Raw genomic sequence first — 19,371 nt, forward strand, 5'->3', positions numbered from 1 at the left:
TTCAGGTTAAGAATGGACCTCCAGAACGAGTTAAGTATGTAACCAGAGGTACCACTGTACAGTACTGATGAGAATGTGGAAGCTGTAATTCAGCAAGATCTGGAGGGCCAAAGGTTGATCTAGCTTGATCTAACTGGCAGCAAGTTTTCAGAATCTGGGACAGAAACTTTTCTCATCACCTGCTACCTGATCCTTTCAAGTGGAGAGGCATGGAATTGAATCTGTTGCCAGATACATGAAAGCTAAAAGGTAAAGGGACCCCTGACCATTAGGTCCAGTCGTGACCGACTCTGGGGTTGCGGCGCTCATCTCACTTTATTGGGTGAGGGAGCCGGCGTACAGCTTCCGGATCATGTGGCCAGCATGACTAAGCCGCTTCTGACGAACCAGAGCTGCGCACAGAAACACCGTTTACCTTCCCGCCAGAGCGGTACCTATTTATCTACTTGCACTTTGATGTGCTTTCGAACTGCTAGGTGGGCAGGAGTGGGGACCGAGCAACAGGAGCTCACCCTGTCATGGGGATTTGAACCGCCGACCTTCTGATCGGCAAGTCCTAGGCTCTGTGGTTTAACCCACAGCGCCACCCGTGTCCCACATGCAAGCTACTGCCCCATAATTAGTATTATGCAATCGTTAAATATATTTGGTCTTCATCAAAGCGGCAGAGGCACCAGCATTGCTTGTCTTTGTGGGGAGGCATTTACCGGTACATAGCAGACAACTGAAAAAGTGACAAAGGTATTTATGCAACATTTCAATTCACACATTTTTTATTTATTTTTTAAATCTGGGAGTATATTTGCATTACTGTAATGATGTGCTGTCGTGGTGGTTGAAATTCATGGTGTAAGGTTTGCCACAATAAAGACTGAAGCTGCAGGCAGTGGCAACTGAAGCCAGAGATTGCCATTCATCTTACTTTGGCAAGATCTAGTAAAGGTGAAGCCAGGTAGGCAGGCAGTTGGGTGTTCCAGATCTGCAGGACTTAAACAGCTCCTGGAGCAGAGCTGAATCACACATTAGTAAATATCCCGAAAAGTGCCTTGGGCACTGGTTATCCTCAGTTAAGAATAGATTCCTTGACATTTATCCTCATAAGGACCAATATGAATTGAGCCTGAAATGGAGGATTCTGAACAGAAGTGCCCTGGAGATCTCTTGCTGAACCATTGTATTTAAAATAATGTTTACCCCTCTGTTCATCTAAAAAAATTCCTCTCCAGTAGCTTACAGCAATCAATAAAATACGCAGTCTAAAAGACATCGCACAAGAGGAGAAGGATTTGGGAGGAAGCAAGGAGCAAACCAGCCTCCCCTTCCAGCAGGGAGGGGAGAAGGAAGCTCCATGATGTTGCTCCTACTCTGACCAAATGATGGGACTAGGGTGGTCTCCCCACCCACTCATCATGATCTTCTTGGGAGGCAGCCCCTCAAGCACATGACAGAGGCTTTGCAGTCCCGTGTCATTTACAATCCTGACAAGTAAGCAATTCAAGGTGTGAGTGACAACATATTTTATAAGCAGGCTTCTGTAAGCCTGAACGTTAGAACTGGGGATCAACAACACTGGCTTCCATTTTTTTCTGCACATTGAAAATATTGACTGATCTAGACCAGTTGACAGCAAACTTTTTCAGCAGCACTGTCCCTCAGACCTTGTGGTGGGCTGGACTATATTTTGGAGAAAAAATGAACAAATTCCTATGCCCCACAAATAACCCAGAGATGCGTTTTAAATAAAAGCACACATTCTACTCATGTAAAAACACCAGGCAGGCCCCAGAAACAACCTAGAGATGCATTTTAAATAAAAGAACACATTCTACTCATGTAAAAACACAGATTCCCAGATCGTCTGTGGGCCGGATTTAGAAGGCGATTGGGCTGGATCCGGCCCCCGGGCCTTAGTTTGCCTACCCATGATCTAGACTCTGCCCCATTGCTGTCAGTTGCCAGCCTTCATTTTGCCTTGGAGCACTGCAGGTCCCTTAACACTTTGAAGGTGTGAGCTTGAGGTATTCGGTTCAGTAAACTTTGCCCTGTTTCTTCTGGTATATGTAAATCTGGCACCAGCCTGCTTTTCTAAGACACAAAAGGGCTTTTACTTCAGCTGAAACTCAGCAAGGTGGGCATACATGTAACATAATATATCCTCTTCATATTTAGGGTGCTTTTAGTCTCTTCAAGAAGGTCTTTCACTCATTAAGGAGTTTCTATTACGATAACTTTGAGAGAAGGTTGCAGTCCTCAGCCTTCCCACTGAGTTGAAGTCTCATTATAAATTGTCTCTTTATGTTTCCAAAAAGCTGGGTTCCCAAGCTTAGCTCATTAATGAGACAGGAATGTATTTCATAATGGCTGGCTTGTTGCACCAGAACCACACAGAGTAAAAAAGAATGTTACAGTTTAATTCATTGGTGCTGGAAACACATTTGCACTTCAGCAAGCCTGCTAAAGAGAACGCGATGAAGATTGATTCCAACTCTCCCCCCTCCAAAAATGAAATTCAGTTACTTTTGTTTTTCCTGTGTCTCATCTGTATATCTACGTTTTTTAAAAAAGTTTCCTTTTGACAAAATACATAGGAATTATTACTTTAAAAAACAACAACCCAGTGAAACTGAACTTTGAAGAATATGCTGTTTTTGAAACAGAAGGAAAAAAGAATGCTTTCAGCCACAAAGACCAAATTGCTTCACAGCTAAAACTGGTTCAGCCATAGTCTGCTCCCTGGCGGGAATGGCTAAATCTCTTACTTTAAAGCTAAACAAGATTACTCCAAAAGCTGGCATTCAAATAGCTTTTTGCGTAATGGCATAATAGGTTAGGGGTTCCTGCAGTCTCCAGTGCAGAATCAACAATTGAACTCTTTAGGTGCTTAACATTCTAGAAGTTTACTTTAGAATTAGCTTGCCTTTAGAAGGCAAAAGACTGCTAAGTATTTGATTTCCTGACATTAGTTTAACAAAGAAGTCACCATGTCAGCTACAATACCATGAAATGGAATAAGCATTTCCTGTTCTATTCTCTCCACAAGGATCTCTGTCCCCCCACCCCTTCCTTTCACTTGACTGAGGCTACCATTTATCAATTGTTAAGTTTCTGATAGCTTTGAATGCTGAGGATCTAACGGCTATATTAAGAATGTTAAAATGTTTGACCTATATAAGAGATTCAGAAGTATATCAAAAGAATTTCATGTCATTTTATAATTTCTTAAGTCTTATAACAACATGCATTTAACAAATATTAAGCTTTGGGAGGACTCTTCCTACCCCATGTCCAGCCCACCAAATTATTGTATTACATTTGCGGTAATTTACTGTTGCTTGAAGGTTTTGCACCTTTTAATACTGAGCTTGCTGATAAATGGATTGTCAGATACTCATTACCCATAGCAAGAAAATGGTACTTGCTGCACATAATTTTAATTTGTTCCTTTCATTCTTCTTCTAAGAGTGCTCCATTCCAATTTCCACTTAGTAGAATACATTGAAAGTTAATGAAAAAGCCAAACTCCAAAGCAGGAGAGTCAGAGAGAGAGAGGGGGGGGGGAGGGAGGGAGGGTGAAACCAACACATGTAGTTTACATGATTTATAAGGCTAGCCCTTGCTTTTTCTTATACTTGGGGTGGGCACATCATTGCTCCCACATGGGAGAAGTAACATTTCATCTGGGATACCCACTCTCTGGAACTTATTGTACAAGTTTTGTGCCTCAAAAAGGAAGGTGAAATCTCAGTAGCTGAGGCTCCCTGGGAATTTGGCATCAACATGGAAACTTAGATTTCTTTGAAGCTTGTTTTGTGTATGTGTGCATTTTGAGCTAGGGAGGTAAGACTGGCTATTCTAAAAAGCTGCAGTCTGCTATTGGCTTATCCTTTAGCTGCAACCACCATGCATTGTTTAGCTCAGGGTTCTGTCAGTGGTTGAGGAAAAGCCTTTTCCACAGAGAATTCTCACATTTCTCGATGTATAATATAAATTGCCTTATCCTTACCCTAGATTGTCTCAGGGGAGTAGAAGTGTTCACCAACTATGTGAAATTTATGATTCCGTGAAGCTGCAGTCATGGGGGCTTCAGGCTGCTGATAATATTAATGTAAAAAAATATATAAGCCAGTAAAAGTTAATCCTAGAAGCAGCAATTTTAAAAAGAGCGCATTGAGGATAACACTGTTTTACGAGACTGAGACGAATGATAAGCCTCAAAGAAAGGAGCTATGACAAGGCATCATACGCTAAGATGAGGGTTGATCAGCGTCTGTAGCAATGCGCTTTCACAAACTGTGCCATGCCAAGAATTCAGAAACTACAAAGGTGGAAGAGATCTTTAAGGAAGGAAATGAACTCACACATCTATAAATGCATGGAACTCTTCGAGTAGCAAACTGCAGTCCACGAATACATTGCTTACTCATCTTTGTCGCTGGGAAGCCAAGCACAGACAAAACAGGGGATCCAATGCAGCCCTGAGAAAGACACCAAAAAAACAAAAGGCCAATCATACAAATTGGCATTGTTCCCAATGGTTTTTGAAAACATTTATTTTTCATGGGAAAAGTTTACTAGACAAAACTTGAATACTGCAGGTAACCAAAGCAGACCATAATTCCAAGCACCTCTCTCTCTCTCTCTCTCTCTCTCTCTCTCTCTCTCTCTCTCTCTCTCTTTTCCTATAGGAAATCAAGCACCCCACAGTTGGATGGGCATTAAATATAAAGAGAGTTAACAGCATGTTCAGGGTACCTTTCTATAGTAAAAGTGCAGTCCTTTGTGCATGTACTTGAAAGTAAATCAGTGTGTTCAGTGGTGCTTACTCCTAGGTTAATTTACATCTGTTTGGAGCCAAAGTCCAAACTCAGCCAGAGTTTATTAAAAAATATATTATTGGCTTGTAATAAAACCCTGGTCTGTCCCTAGTTGATATGAATAATGCAAATAGTTGCAAGAAGTACACTCTAGATGAGATAAAAAGCAATGTGGGCTGAAAACCATGTGCAAGTGAGCTACCAGGATCAACATGCTTCCTAACCTACATCCCATTGCTGACTAAGCACCATGGAGCCTAAGATTTGGTCTGTATGGTTCCTAGAGACTGGAAGCAGCCAATCTCCATACCAGGCAGAAGAAAAGGGAGAGCACTATAACATATTATGTTACCATCAAAATCTATCATGTGGAAACTATTTGCAGCTTCCTCTATGCGATGAAAGTAATGTGTAGGCCAGCCGTATGAAACAGTTTATCATGTCATTCCTTCCCTCTTCCTCATCTCCTCAATTCAAACATAAAAGGGGATAAATCCATAGGCAGCAGCACATAAAAAGAGGAAATATAGATAATGCTGACTCAGTTGATGACTGGCAGGTACTTCAGCTGATTGGATTCCAGTTACATCTGGATAGCTTTTTCTGTCAATCCCAGAGCCAGCTTGCTATTTATACTACAAATAGAATTCAGTATTGGATGGTTTTCCACTGCTGGATTGTTAAAGCTGCTTAGACCTTCCAGAGGCTTAATTTGGGATTAAATGACATTTTGCTCATAAAATCCATTTAGTTAATTCGCTTGCAAAGTGTGTCCCCTCCTGCAGTTTTAATGTACTACTTATTTTTTTCTTCTTCTGTTTGAAATAAAACATGCTTCTTGGCTTTGGGTTTGCTTTAGCAAGGCACTATTAGGTATTAATAATACTGCAAACAAATGAAAGACTTGGCATAATCATTTGAGCACATTTTGTAACTGCTGTAACTCTTAGCAACATTTGAACATTTCTGCCTCATTTGTACGTTTTCTGTACTACAGAAAATGGCAGACAAGAATCTACTGCTGCCGTAGTCCACCCAAAAGTCTGCGGTATGACCCCAGCATACAACATCATCTGTTACATGCCATCGGATGCTTAACATAGCCTTCCCCCAATCTTGTACCCTCCAGAAGTTATTGGATTCAAATTCCCTTAAGCCCCAGCCAGCATGGCAAATGGTCAGGAATTATGGAAGCTTGTAGCCTTTCTCAACCTTGGGTCCCCAGATGTTTTTGGCCTACAACTCCCATCATCCCTGACCACTGGTCCTGTGAGCTAGGGATCAAGGGAGTTGTAGGTCAAAAACATCTGGAGACCCAAGGTTGAGAACCACTGGAGCACATCTGAAAGGCACTAGGTGGTTTAGCACGTTTAAAAACCTACTGAACAAAGCAACATATCCATCAAACAAAATATAGCTGTGCTGATATCCTAGTGCCTTCAAAAAGCAGCCCATGTAATAACATCTCTCACCGTTCCTAAAAACTAGCTACATTTTGGCTTGGAGACTCATTATTTCTACTTTTATGGAAGTACAGCTTGCAATGTGTCTCTGTTTGCCTACGCTGTTTGTCCAGGGCACATAGATATATAATGCTTTTGTGTGAACTTGTTGTGAGCGCGTGGTATCTTCCAGAGACCCTGTTTTTCTTGATTGATTATTTTTTTAATAAATTCTAAGCACTGTACAAAATAGAAGCAACAACAGACAACTTAAACAAAACATTACAAAAATACACAGTAACATATAAAAATGTTACATTAATACAAAGTTACTTTTATACATATGTAAATCAATATCAGTTCATTCTCTTTTGGACTACCCCCCACTCTCAGCCTCCAAACAAACTCAGCTCATCCACAAAAAAGAAGAGTTCAGCAGACATCACCCATGCTTTACTGACTGAGCTATCTAGACTTGCTTTTTATGGGCAGGCACAAGGTGGATGGCGCTTCCTCAGAATGCCCAAGGCTGTGTCCTATTCAGCTGTACTCTCCACACATCGTTCCAGGTACAGCAAGTTGTTGAGTTTCCCAGGGGGTCCAAAGGATGGGAAACACCCTTGTGCACTCACAGTCCCCCCCCCAATCCTCTCCTCTTTCTCCAGCTGCTCTATTTATGCTGGAAATGTATAGGCGTGTTACTAAAACTGTGATCTGATGGCTTTTTAAATATTTTAAGTTTAATTTTGTATAATTTTATTGGCACCTGCAGATTGCTTCTCAGCCCTAAGCATTGTTAGGGTGCAGTTATAAATCTAAAAACAAAAACAAATATCTAGGGTATCTTCAACACCCTTTTGATTTATACTTTTTTTGTGTACACAGTAGTAATATATGAAGACCCCTTAGAATTTATATGATAAAAATGTTGACACGTTGCTGAAGAATACATTTTCGAATACCTCTTTAGTATGGATAACAAATGGAGAATGATCCTTGATGTCCATGGCTCTCTCCACCACAAGATGTCAAGTGGATATTGTATGCAGTCACCTTTAGATGCATGAAGCTGAGGTTGCTGAGAGCTTTAGAAGCTATAAAAAACCACTGTGGGTACTCTGAACCACTTTAATAAAGTCCAAGTGACCCAGCTCTTCAGGAAGTGGCTTACCTTCTATAGTCTGTGCAAACAAAAAATTCTGAACATTTGTGTAATGCAGCCCAATTTATATTGGTTGAAGGCATTTATGTTCTTTTGAGATGTGTGGAAGGTTATATTTATTTATAAATGCCGGCATATACACCTCTTTGTAATGTGAGAATAGTCTTGTGTGTTGTTGAACCTTTTCTTGCTGCATGCCATGCTTTCAGATCTTCAGAGTGTGCTTCTTTGATGTTTGTTCCTAAAAGGATAAGGAAAGGGCAGAGGGAAATAATGCTTGCCTTCTGGAAACACCATATGTCACTGGATAAATGAGGACTTCACATTGACAAGGGCTACAGTGTGGGATAATCTGCTGCGGAATTTAATTCAGCAGTATTTATGGTAGAGGTGTGCAGTCAGAATCTGAGCAAAAGTATTGCATCATGCAATATATGGATTGGTTGGGTTTGGTGAATGTGCAAGACGATTCACTGATTGAAATGCCACACATGATCGCTGTGCTTTTAATCAGATCTTTGGAAGAAAAACCCTGTGCACATTCGTTTTCTTTCCCAGAGGAAAATTATAGCTGATGAAGGGTTAGAGGATTTATGAGGGTGCCAAAGCATATGGCAGATGGGCTGGATTAGGACTCGGGAGTACAGTAATCCAAATCCTTGTTGCCAAGTATTATAAAGAACTCTGCCTCCTGCTGGGCTCTTCTAAATTTATAGCCTAAAAAGCAAGGGCTGTAGATACCGAAAATAAAAGTACTGTTTATAGAGCTGTTCCCTAAATTAATGTCTGGATAAACAACTCTTTTGGCTTTTCCACTCCAATCATTATCCTACCCTCACTGAAATTTATTACAAAGCACCATGTTATGAGCTACTAAGAGTGGTGATGTGTTTGTAGGTTGTGTTTGGAAATGGTTTGAGATACGCACTGCCCACAATATTAGGTTTGACACTTCATAAAGCAGCTTGTTTTGATGTGAAGGCTGTCTTGATTGAGATCAGTGTCTTCCTGAGTCTGCATCATTCTTTCTCCCATCTCCACCCTGAAATCACCATTGGAAATTGTTTTTTTAAGGCTATGACTTCCATTCTTTTTGACAGAAGTGGATGAAATTTGCTTCCTCGGTCCATGTGGCTGGAAACAGTCCCACAAATCTACAATCCTATATTGTGAAGCATCAGGGAAAAGCATATAATAAAGGGATTCAACCTAAGCATTAGTCAAGGGTGCCAACTTAAATTTAAAAAAATTGAGGGGTGGGGGGGGGGGGAGTAAGCCCTGCCCCACATAATCAACCACATGACTTGGCACAGATAAACATCATTTAGAAGACATCAAGGGAGTTTTTAATGTGTGACATTTTAATGTATTCTTAATCTTTGTTGGAAGCAGCTTAGAGTGGCTGGGAAAGCCCAGCCAGATGGGCGGGGTACAAATAATAAATTATTATTATTGTTGTTGTTGTGTTATTGTTGTTGTTGTTGTTGTTATTTATTTGAATGGCAATGCCCATTAATTTTGGCAGGGTTCTAGAGCCCTTACGCCTCCTTCCCAAAGCTGGGCAAGTGCTTGCAGAACTTTGGGAAGTAGGTGAGAGGGTTCTAGGACTCCTTCCCAAAGCCAGGTAAGGCACCCTCCACCTTGTGGGGTCTGGTTCCAGGGGTTCCAGGCTTTCCAGTTTTTGTGTATACACCTGGATCCTCAGAACCAAGCCCTGTATAGCTGAAGGAGCATCTCCACCCCCATCGCCCAGCCCAGACACTGAGACCCAGCTATGGGGGCCTTCTGGCAGTTCCCCCACTGCAAGAAGTGAAGTTACAGGGAACCTGCCCTGTGGATTGCCCTCCCATCAAATGTAAAACAGATAAATAACTATATGACTTTTAGAAGACATCTGAATGCAGCACAGTATTGGGAAGTTTTTAAATGGTTTATGTTTTATTACATTTTGTTGGGAGCCTCCCAGAGTGGCTAGGGCAGCCCAGTCAGATGGGCGGCATATAAATAATAAAATGATTATTATTATTACTTGTATTGGTTCCAATAGCTCCTTAGTATGTTCAGAATTCTCTGCCCCCGCTCCCCAAACTCACAACTTTCTGCACTTTCCTGACTTTTAGAAGAGCTTTTGTCAAGCAACATATGCCCTGTTGTTAGGGAAGGCAACTTTGTCACATGCTTCCTGCCACCTTCACGCTTACAATGTTGGACTTGAAACTGCTTCTCTCTAGTTTTGCTACAGTTCTACAGTATGCTGGAAAATGTGATATTCCAAGTTTCAGTATTGCATAAAATGGTCAATCACAGATGCACGTGTAACCTTTGCTAGTGCTGGCACCAGGGTTACCAACGCATCTTTTGAGTTGCGGTTCCTTGTTAATTTTGCTAATTGTACTCTGTATTGATTCCACAAGATATACTGTAGCAGCATATTCTAAAATATGCTGATGGTCAAAGTTTTCTCTTTCACAGTCTTCATTTAAGAATCTTGGGAGAGAAGCAGACATTCTTAAGCATGGTGTATTTATGCATACTTTGTGGCTCATAACATTATCTTGTGTTATGGTTGGCATGCTGGAGATTATTAGGAAGGCTTCCAATCTAAAACTATGGAAAGCTCAGTGAACACCTAAGCTATATGTAAGCACCGAGGATGATTGGGGGGGGGGGAGAGGGATGCTAAAGCAATTTCTGCAATTTCAGAAGCCAGAAAAACCACACGCAGAAACCAAATAATTGACCAAGATATACAGCATGAATATGATGAGCAGTTCAAGCAAATGTCAAGCTATTACTGCCTACCATAAGTAAACTAAAGGCATGCTTTAAAGTGCACTTGTTGTAGCTAGTTTGCTCATGTCTTTGACCTTTGGACCCCGCATAGCAGCTCAGTATAGCTGAAATTGCTATTTTGAATGGAGCTCCAGATCGTCCCTGGAGGGAAAAAGAAATGGAAGAGAGAGAGAGAGCGCGCGCACTATGGGGAGGATTCTGGAGTGAAACAATTTTACGTGTCCTTTGAAAAAAAGTGTATTTGATGTCCAGGCTAAAGCAGAGACTGGAGTTAATGAATGGGAAAGGAGCGACAGATTTTCAGTATGCTGATTGCAACTGTATTATTACAAGTGTGAGTTTAGATTGCTCCTTGTGCAATTGAAATTCTGGTAGCTTCTTTGTGTAAGGCAAAAAGCAGATTAAGCAAAGTGTGATGAAATCACATGACCATTTCATGCACATGCCAGATGCTCACATGCAGAATCAAATCATGCAAGTGGCACACGCACACACACAAAAGGTGGAAAATTTGCAAGATAAGACAGTATTTCTATTTTTATAACAGTGTAGCTTCTGGTTTACAACAAACCTTAGTGATGGACAAGCAATTCTATAAAAGCATTTAGACATAATAGATTGTACTGGAAAAGCTTGTAGGACTGTATAGTTTCTTTAGGTAAGGTTTTTAAAAGCTCACAGAAGCAACTTCAGAATCCCCAAAACCAAAATATGAATGTAATTTTATTTATTGTTCTTTTTTCCCTTTCAGCGGAAGAATTTACCCCTTCTTTTGAGCATTGGTTTATTGATCTTCTGGGGAGCTTTGCTACTAGGTCTTCGCTTTTATTGGATGGGGAACAAACCTCCCAGCTTTTCCAACTCTGACAACCCAGCAGCTGACTCGGAGAGTTTTCTAACACGAACCTTGACCTTTTTTTACCTGCCAACCAAAAATCTTTGGCTATTGCTGTGCCCGGACACTCTTAGCTTTGATTGGTCCATGGATGCTGTGCCTCTTCTCAAAACAGTCAGTGACTGGAGGAACCTACACACAGTGGCCTTTTATGCTGGACTTCTCCTCCTTGCTTACACCGGTTTGAAAAGCTCCAGCAAAGAGAGAGAATGCAATGGGAAAAACGTAACAAATGGCAAGCAGAACACCAATGGCCATAACTGCCTATCAGAAATGGAGTATAAAAGCTTGGAGTTGAAGCCCAGCTTTGTATCTAAAGAAGAAAACGGCATTAACAAACACTTGCCGCAGAGACCGCAACTCCCCTCAACTGAGAATATTGTAGTTCTGTCTCTGTCCTTATTAATTGTGCCCTTTATTCCGGCCACAAACTTTTTTTTCTATGTAGGCTTTGTGATAGCAGAGCGTGTCTTGTATATACCTAGTATGGGCTTCTGCCTGCTGATCACTGTGGGCACCAGGTCCCTCTACATCAAAGCCCAAAAGCGCTTTCTGAAGAACTTGATTTTTTTTGCCACAGCTGCATTAATATTTTTCTATGGACTCAAGACTTTTGTCAGGAATGGGGACTGGCAGAATGAAGAGATGCTGTATAAGTCAGGGATAAAAGTAAATCCAGCTAAAGGTAATGTTCTCTATTTTGTTTTGTTATGTTAAAAAAAAAATCCACTGTCTATAATTCTATTTTCTCTTTCTGGATTGAACACTTAGGATATGGATCCTACATGTGCATTTATGAACAGTTTAAATACACAAGTCGCAGGGGTCAGCAAACTTTTTCAGCATGGGGCTGGTCCACTGTCCCTCAGACCTTGTGGGGAGCCAGACTATATTTTGGGGGGAAAATGAACGAATTCCTGTGCCCCACAAATAACCCAGAGATGCATTTTAAATAAAATGACACATTCTACTCATGTAAAAACACGCTGTTTCTTGGACCTTCCGCTGACTGGATTTAGAAGGCGATTGGGCCGGATCCGGCCCCCAGGCCTTAGTTTGCCTACCCATGCACTAGTGTATAGTAGTATACCATACAAATAGTACAGTCATATAGAATATAGATTTGTTTTGATTCCATATTAAGAGGAATCATTTTAGCATGCAGTAAAAACAACCACAAAAATGTTTTACAAACATTTCACATATCTAACAAACTATGCTATAATGAATTGCTACTTAATAAGCAATACAGACAGGCCCCCAGTTTACGCACTTAAAATATGCGCACGGTCGTGTATATGTGCATTGCACCGAACCTGGAAGTGACCCGGAAACATCAAAAAGAAATCACTGAAACATCACTAAAAGGGTGGGGTGGGGCAGAACGGGGGCGGAACAGGGTGTTTGCAGGCATTTTCAATGGGTTTTGATTATATGCGATTTCACTGAGGCACATGGTTCCTTGGAACATAACCCCCATGTAACCCTCTGCCTGTATGAACATGTTTTAACTTTGTCTTTGATTCAGATATTTGAATCTATTTCCACAAGTGAAGAAAAGTTTGGTAATTACTGGGGTGTCTAAAACATGCCAATCAGATCAACTTTCCTCCCTTTTCTTGTTTTCCTTTGATTATGGCCAAACTTGAAACTTGAAAAAGACAGCCAACATAGATATTTAATATTAGTCATACTGTCCTTTTGACATTTACAATGAAACATCAGTATTGTTACATAAACAGTGTGATTTATTCTCAGCTCCCCTGATGAAGCATCTCTCTGTTGCATTTTCCAGGTATTTGAAATGTTAGGAAAATCTAACCTGTTAATAGCTGCATATCTGAATGAACAGCCTGTCTTTGTTTCACATGGTGTGTGGCCGCAGCAGTGCACCTGGGAAATTTAGGTTAGATTTAAGCAAATTCAAAATGGCTTGTATGTAAGAAACAGTATTATTTTCAAGCATACTCCAGGACTTGGATCTGCTGATTGCTATTTGTAGCGAAGCAAGCTACATTTAGCAATAAAGTTTTATAAATTGCAGCTTAAAAATGCAGACTAAGGGTGGGGAAATGGGTGCTGAGGTGCATAGTGTTATTATCCTGTTGTAAATAACAGTCCAGTCCAGTATTTCAGAAACAAATGGATGTGAAGCAAAGGTTGCCTTCCTTTGATGGGAAGAGGCATTCTGTTGGAACCTTTGGGTTCAACCCATAATGTTTAGAAAGTTTATCCCCTTTAGAAGAACTTCAGACCTCTGTATTAGTTTTCTGGCAACATTACTCATCACATTTGATAGCATCATGAAATTATCTGGCACTCCTGAAACTACAGTTACATAGCAAAATATGAGACAGATCAGATTCAGTGATGTTCATAGAGGCTACCAAAACTTGGAAAAGTTCTCTTCTCTTCAGCTCTGTCACATTCCTAGACACACTTCTTCATATCTACTTCCTGTGGTTCCATTATTATAGCAGTGGAAACAGCAAATATCTTATATGATGTACATGGAAGAATATAGTTCCTGCTGTTGTATATAGACACAGCAACACAACAGTATGTTTTTTATGTCCATAAGGGATTTCAGACTATTGTGAATGTAGCACTCAATTCTGAACAGTTTTGGCTGTTATGCAGATATGTACATTTTTCTCATGAAGTGAAATGCCTGAGCTGTCCCTGCATCTTATGTGAATGCATTTTGTTTCTGGAGAAATTGTTAAGTTTCTACTTCAGATATTCCTTCAGAAGCAAAAAAGAAAGGAGAACAAACATAGTTTTTGCATCATTTTGTGCATCAAGCTGTTTGCTTGCTCATGCATAATGTACATATATGTGCTGGACAGAACCCTTGATGAATGAATCAGTTTTGAGAAGATGGGAGAGTAAACAGGTTGGCATTTCCGTTCCTTTAATAGTAGTATCAGATTTATATTTTCTGGGCCCTAGAGGGTAGGTAGATATCGCTTGTTTTTCCTTAAGAAAAAAACAAAAGATTTAACAAAAATATCTTCCCATACTAGCTGCCCAGCCTAGCAATTGATACTTCTTGAAGAAAAGATGGGATATATATGTAATCATAGATAAATGCAATGCTTGTTCTCCACTCAATCAAACAGAGAAATCAAGCCAGTAAATAATTTGTCGACAAGTAATGCACAACTAGCAATGACTCTTAAGTGAAATGGCACTAACAATTTATCTATGCTGTCTTCCAGATGTTTTTCTGTATTACCACTCCTGTTTCCCAGGATTCTTTGGGGGATTCCACCACTGTTTAAAGTGGTATGATGCTGCTTTAAATGTATAGTGCAGATGAGACCTGCAATACTAAGTGCAGAGAGTAACCTGAATTCTTAAGGTTCTCACTAAGTGAACTCCAACATCAGATAACCAACATAAACTTCTCCTAGTTAACACGATATGATTTTTTATGTAATTCAGACATTCCAGTATTAATTAACCTTATTCTCAGTAGCACTTCTTTAATACTGGAATTTCAGGATTCTAAATAAAAATTAATAATAATTTTATTATTATGTATACCCCGCCCATACCCCTGGGCAGCTTACAGCATATATAAAACATAGTAAAATATCAAACATTAAAAGAAACTTCCCAATACTGGGCTGCCTTCAGATGTCTTCTAAAAGTTACCGTAGGTAGTTCTTTATCTCCTTGACATAGGAATATATTTGGGCCTGCATTTATATATTTATTTATCTGAAGGGGTGGGGTTTAAATGGGACATGAGGGAGAGATCCGAACTTTGTAGGAATGCCGAGATCTGAAATGAAGGAAATATACCACTTTAGCCAACAACTAGGTTATCTTTGTGGTCATGAGGACAAGTCTTTTTCTCTGCTGCCATTTTTTTTTTTACGCTTATTGATAGTTACCGGAAAGGTGAGACTAAAAGAGCTACTCTTTGTAAGGTACAAATATGACACACATGCCTCTAGCCTGCTTTCCTAAGTGAGACAGAGAGCTTGCGATAAAGATGGATAAGATAGGAATGCTTCCCCTCTCGCCATTCTCTCTTTTGCTTTCCCAATGGCCCACCCCTGTAGCCCTCGGTCCGTTCAGGCTGACGTGCAGCAGACGAGGCACCCCTGAATGTGCAAGGTTACCTACATGATTAGATCAGCCAACTAGCTGCAGAAACTCAGCCCCAGAAAATGAGAAGTGGGGAGGGCCGGCCCTCGGGAGCACTAGCTGGGGCTAATGACCGTGTTCCCATTCTCATATGTAGGGATGCCTGAACAAAGCTTAGAGCAGCCTTTCTCAACCTGTGGGTCCTCAGATGTTGTTGAACTACAACTCCCATCACCCCTAGCTAGCAAGGCAGGAGCTCAGGGATGATGGGAGTTGTAGTCCAACAACATCTGGGGACCCACAGGATGAGAACCGCTGGCTTAGAGAATTCTTCATTTATTCAACTTCATCTCATTTTATGAATCGCTTGTCATGAAACCCCCCAAACCAATTTAACAATGAAAGGCTATGAGTGGCAGCTATCCATGATAGCGATGCTGTGCCTTTCCAGTTGGGGGCAGCAATGTTTTTGATACCAGTTGCTGGAAACCACAAGAGGGGAGAGTTCCTTTGGGCTCAGGTCCTGCTTGCAGGTTTTCCACAGGCATCTGGTTGTCTACTGTGAGAGCAGGATGGTGGACTAGGTCTGATCCAGCAGGCTCTTCTCGTGTTCTTATGAAAACCAATAGAAAAACAATTTTGCCTCCCATAGGGACTGGGATAAAAATCTTCGCTTTAAAAGGCTTGTTGAAAAAGGAAGGCACTGAAGAAAACAGGAGAGATGGCAACAGGAGGAAGTACTGAAGTTCAGGTGCTGCCTTACCAAAAGTTGTTTGCTCACATCTTATAAAATGGACCTCCTAATAAAATGGAAACTGCAGATTTGATTTGAATTGGAAGTGATTGATTTGGCAGATATGGGGTGAGATTATTCATAGAATCATAGAACTGTAGGATTGGAAGGGACCCTGAGGAACATCTACTCCAAGTCCAGGCAGTGCAGGAATATTTTGCTGAACATGGGGCTCGAACCATGAACCTTAGGCTAAGAGTCTCATGCTTTACTGACTGAGCTATCAACAGACGCTATTTTTGGAACTTAATTTTCTAGGAGTTCTCCTTAAAAAGGTTAAATAAACTGAAGACTTTTTTTGAAAGTGAGCTCTGAGAACAATTGGAGAAGTTCTGCAGAATACTGTTAGGTTCAGGATTACTTGAGAAAGAGAAATAAAATAGGAATATAGCCCTTCCGATCGACAGGGCAGGTAGAGCGCCATTTCATATTTATGTAGTTCGTGAGCAAAGTGAAAATGAGCTACTCCAAAATGCATAACACACAGTTTTGCTCACTTTCGGGGAAGGAAAGGATACCCAAGAGTACCAGCTGAAAGGAATGTTGTGCCACTGCCTAAAATTCTCATATGCAAAGGCCAGTCTGTTTGACCCCAAGTTGGCAGGGAATCTGCCAGTCATTAACTGAGCGGAAGCTGCAGAGTAAAGATTGGGAAGATCACCTCTGCATGTCTGCCCATTTGCTTTTCTGATATACTCAGGGTTTGGGGGGGTTGGTTAATGTTATATTTAAATAACTCCAAATTAGTTGAGTCACACCATTTAACAGTGGCTTTCTTTGTTTTTGTTTTTAGTAGGATTAGGAGAAGAGTGGCTGTGGTTAATTAAGGTGAACTCTTCCTTAAGTAAAATTATTAGTAATAGTAATAGTATTGTTTATACTCCACCAATCTGGCTGCAACTTTCTTTTGAATGTTTGAACAATGGTTTGCAGTTGATCTTAAGAACTTAAGTTCAGACAATTGGCATAAATTAATATAGGATTGTGGACAGTATTGGCTGTACATACCTCTAAATTTCATTGTTTGTCTTATTTCAGACGGATATCTTACATCCTATAGGAAAGCAAATTCTAAACACTTGGCCAGGCTCCCCTTGCTTCTCCTGGGAAAACCATTTTTATTTGCATACATACATCAGCTGTCATTTGCACAGCAAGACCCGTGCACAGCTTATGCTGTGATGTTATAATGATATATTCTAATTGCTTTTTTCCTAGTGTAGTAAGTTGTAGGATCAGGCCATTGGTTCCAATTAAATAAACACATTCTGGTCTCTTTGGCCAGGGTGCTCTCAAATGCCTCTCAGATTTTGAAATACATTTTGTACCTTCATGTCCTTTTGTGCATATCATATATGAACCAATGAATCTAGGAAGAAATCATAGGGATCATAGCAATACATTTTGGTGTCAACCATATAAGCTGCATTTGATTGAAGAAAGCTGTTATAACCACATTGTCAAAAGTTCTTGTAAAATCTATTTTCGTATTACTAAAATGAATTTCAGACTTGTGGAACAATTGACTAGTGTATACCAACTCCCATTGGTAGTGATTCCTAAATTCTTGAAATAAATTGAACAGTGACATTGAACAAACTATATTCATGACATTGCTAATGCAAAAAAGTATACCTTATGGACGTTATAAGAAATATTGGTTGTCAGACTTGAGCTAGCATGAGCAATTGCAGATATTTGCTTGTATGTAAAATGAATGCATAAAACAGATTAATTTTGGAACTTGAGCTTGTAGAAAACATTTATTTATTAAGAAATGAGTTATAAGAGCATTTATTTTGGCGAGTTAAAACCTTGGCTTGCAGTAACAGAATTAATCTAAGAGATGCTGACAGATTTCTCATATTACATAAAATTCCAGACGCAGATAAAATTAAAGTGTATTTCAGAAAAGTGTATACAGTTTTATACCTTTTGCTTTGCAGGGCACAAGATATTCCAAGGGCTTTGTTTCCTGAGCACCCAGAAATAATGATGCTTTCAACTAGGTTTTTAAAAAATGTTTTCTACACTTGATGGTAGTAGAACTCAGAATGCTGAACAGTACATTCCAGAAGGCCAGAGCAACACAAATGCCTAATATGTACTTGAATATGCTGTGGGATTAACAGTTCACTGTGATATGCAAATTTGAAATGATGATTCGGCTCTGCACTGATTCCCTCACCCCACCCCAGGAGATTTTGCAACTTGAAGGCAGTGAATTCAGGCTCACACAATGACATCCTGCCTTTTGAGGCACCTCCCCATGGTGATTTATTGAAAATTACTTTGCGAAGTGCAGGTACTTCTTCAGTGCGTCACAGAAGTGTTGATGATTATTAATATCAGTCAAGTGCTCAAGGGAAGATAAGAGGTTTTCAAGTACTTTTGACAGAGAACAGAAGCAACTGATGTGATTCACCTTGAAAACTAGTATCTACAATATTAGACTGTTTTTTTGTTTTGAGGAGCTTCAGACGTGAGAAAAGAGATGCTTTAGCTGCTGGTTTCAGGGGAATTGACACAAGCCCTAATGAAAGTAGTGGATGTTGCAGCGCAACTGAACCTAGTTGATATGTGTTGTACATCTTTATTTATGTTTTGACACTGTAATTTATAGCATGCTATGAAAAGGTGGTGAGGAAAAGGTGGTGAGGATTAGGAAAGGTGGCGCAGGATGATGTATAACACCAAACCTAATCTGTCATGGTCTAGGAATTTGGTGCCCATAAAAGTTTAATAACAAACAAAAAAGATGAGATTTAGTGGTCATATTGGATTTCTTTCTAATCTTCTAAAACTTATAGGTGAATGGTGCTCATCAAAACTGTTCAGCTGAGAGCCCCTTTATATTGAACAGTCTCTGCCCCAGTGATAGAATAAGCTGTTCCACTGGCTATTGCATTTAGTGCTTCTGGTTGCTGATTTTGGCTGGTACCCTTAGTAGATATCTGTATAATAGGTAGCCACAGGGTTCCATCTTTTCCCCAGTGCTGCATATATGAAGTCACTGGGAAATGTCATTAAGAGATTCAGGGTAAAGTAACATCAGTGTTAGGGGACGCGGATGGCACTGTGGTCTAAACCACTGTGCCTCTTGGGCTTGCCGATCAGAAGGTTGATGGTTCGAATCCCTGTGATGGGGTGAGCTCCCATTGCTCAGTCCCAGCTCCTGCCAACCTAGCAGTTTGAAAGCACCCCAAAAAGAGCAAGTAGATAAATAAGTACCACTCCGACAGGAAGGTAAATGGCATTTCCGTGTGCTGCTCTGGTTTCGCCAGAAACGGCTTAGTCATGCTGGCCACATGACCTGGAAAAATTGTCTGCGGACAAACGCTGGCTCCCTCAGCCTGTAAAGTGAGATGAGTGCT

At 40.4% G+C, this 19,371-nt stretch overlaps 1 protein-coding gene across 1 annotated transcript in view; it reads left to right on the plus strand.

The window, feature by feature from the left end:
- Nucleotides 1-19,371, plus strand: part of TMTC2 (transmembrane O-mannosyltransferase targeting cadherins 2) — a 183,470-nt gene that overhangs the window by 91,293 nt on the left and 72,806 nt on the right. Inside the window, exon 3 of the mRNA XM_028747009.2 lies at nucleotides 10,963-11,791. Coding sequence (XP_028602842.2) covers nucleotides 10,963-11,791 — 829 coding nt within the window. The remainder of the gene's footprint in view (nucleotides 1-10,962; nucleotides 11,792-19,371) is intronic.

Source organism: Podarcis muralis, chromosome 10 (assembly GCF_964188315.1).
Source record: "Podarcis muralis chromosome 10, rPodMur119.hap1.1, whole genome shotgun sequence".
NCBI lineage: Eukaryota > Metazoa > Chordata > Lepidosauria > Squamata > Lacertidae > Podarcis > Podarcis muralis.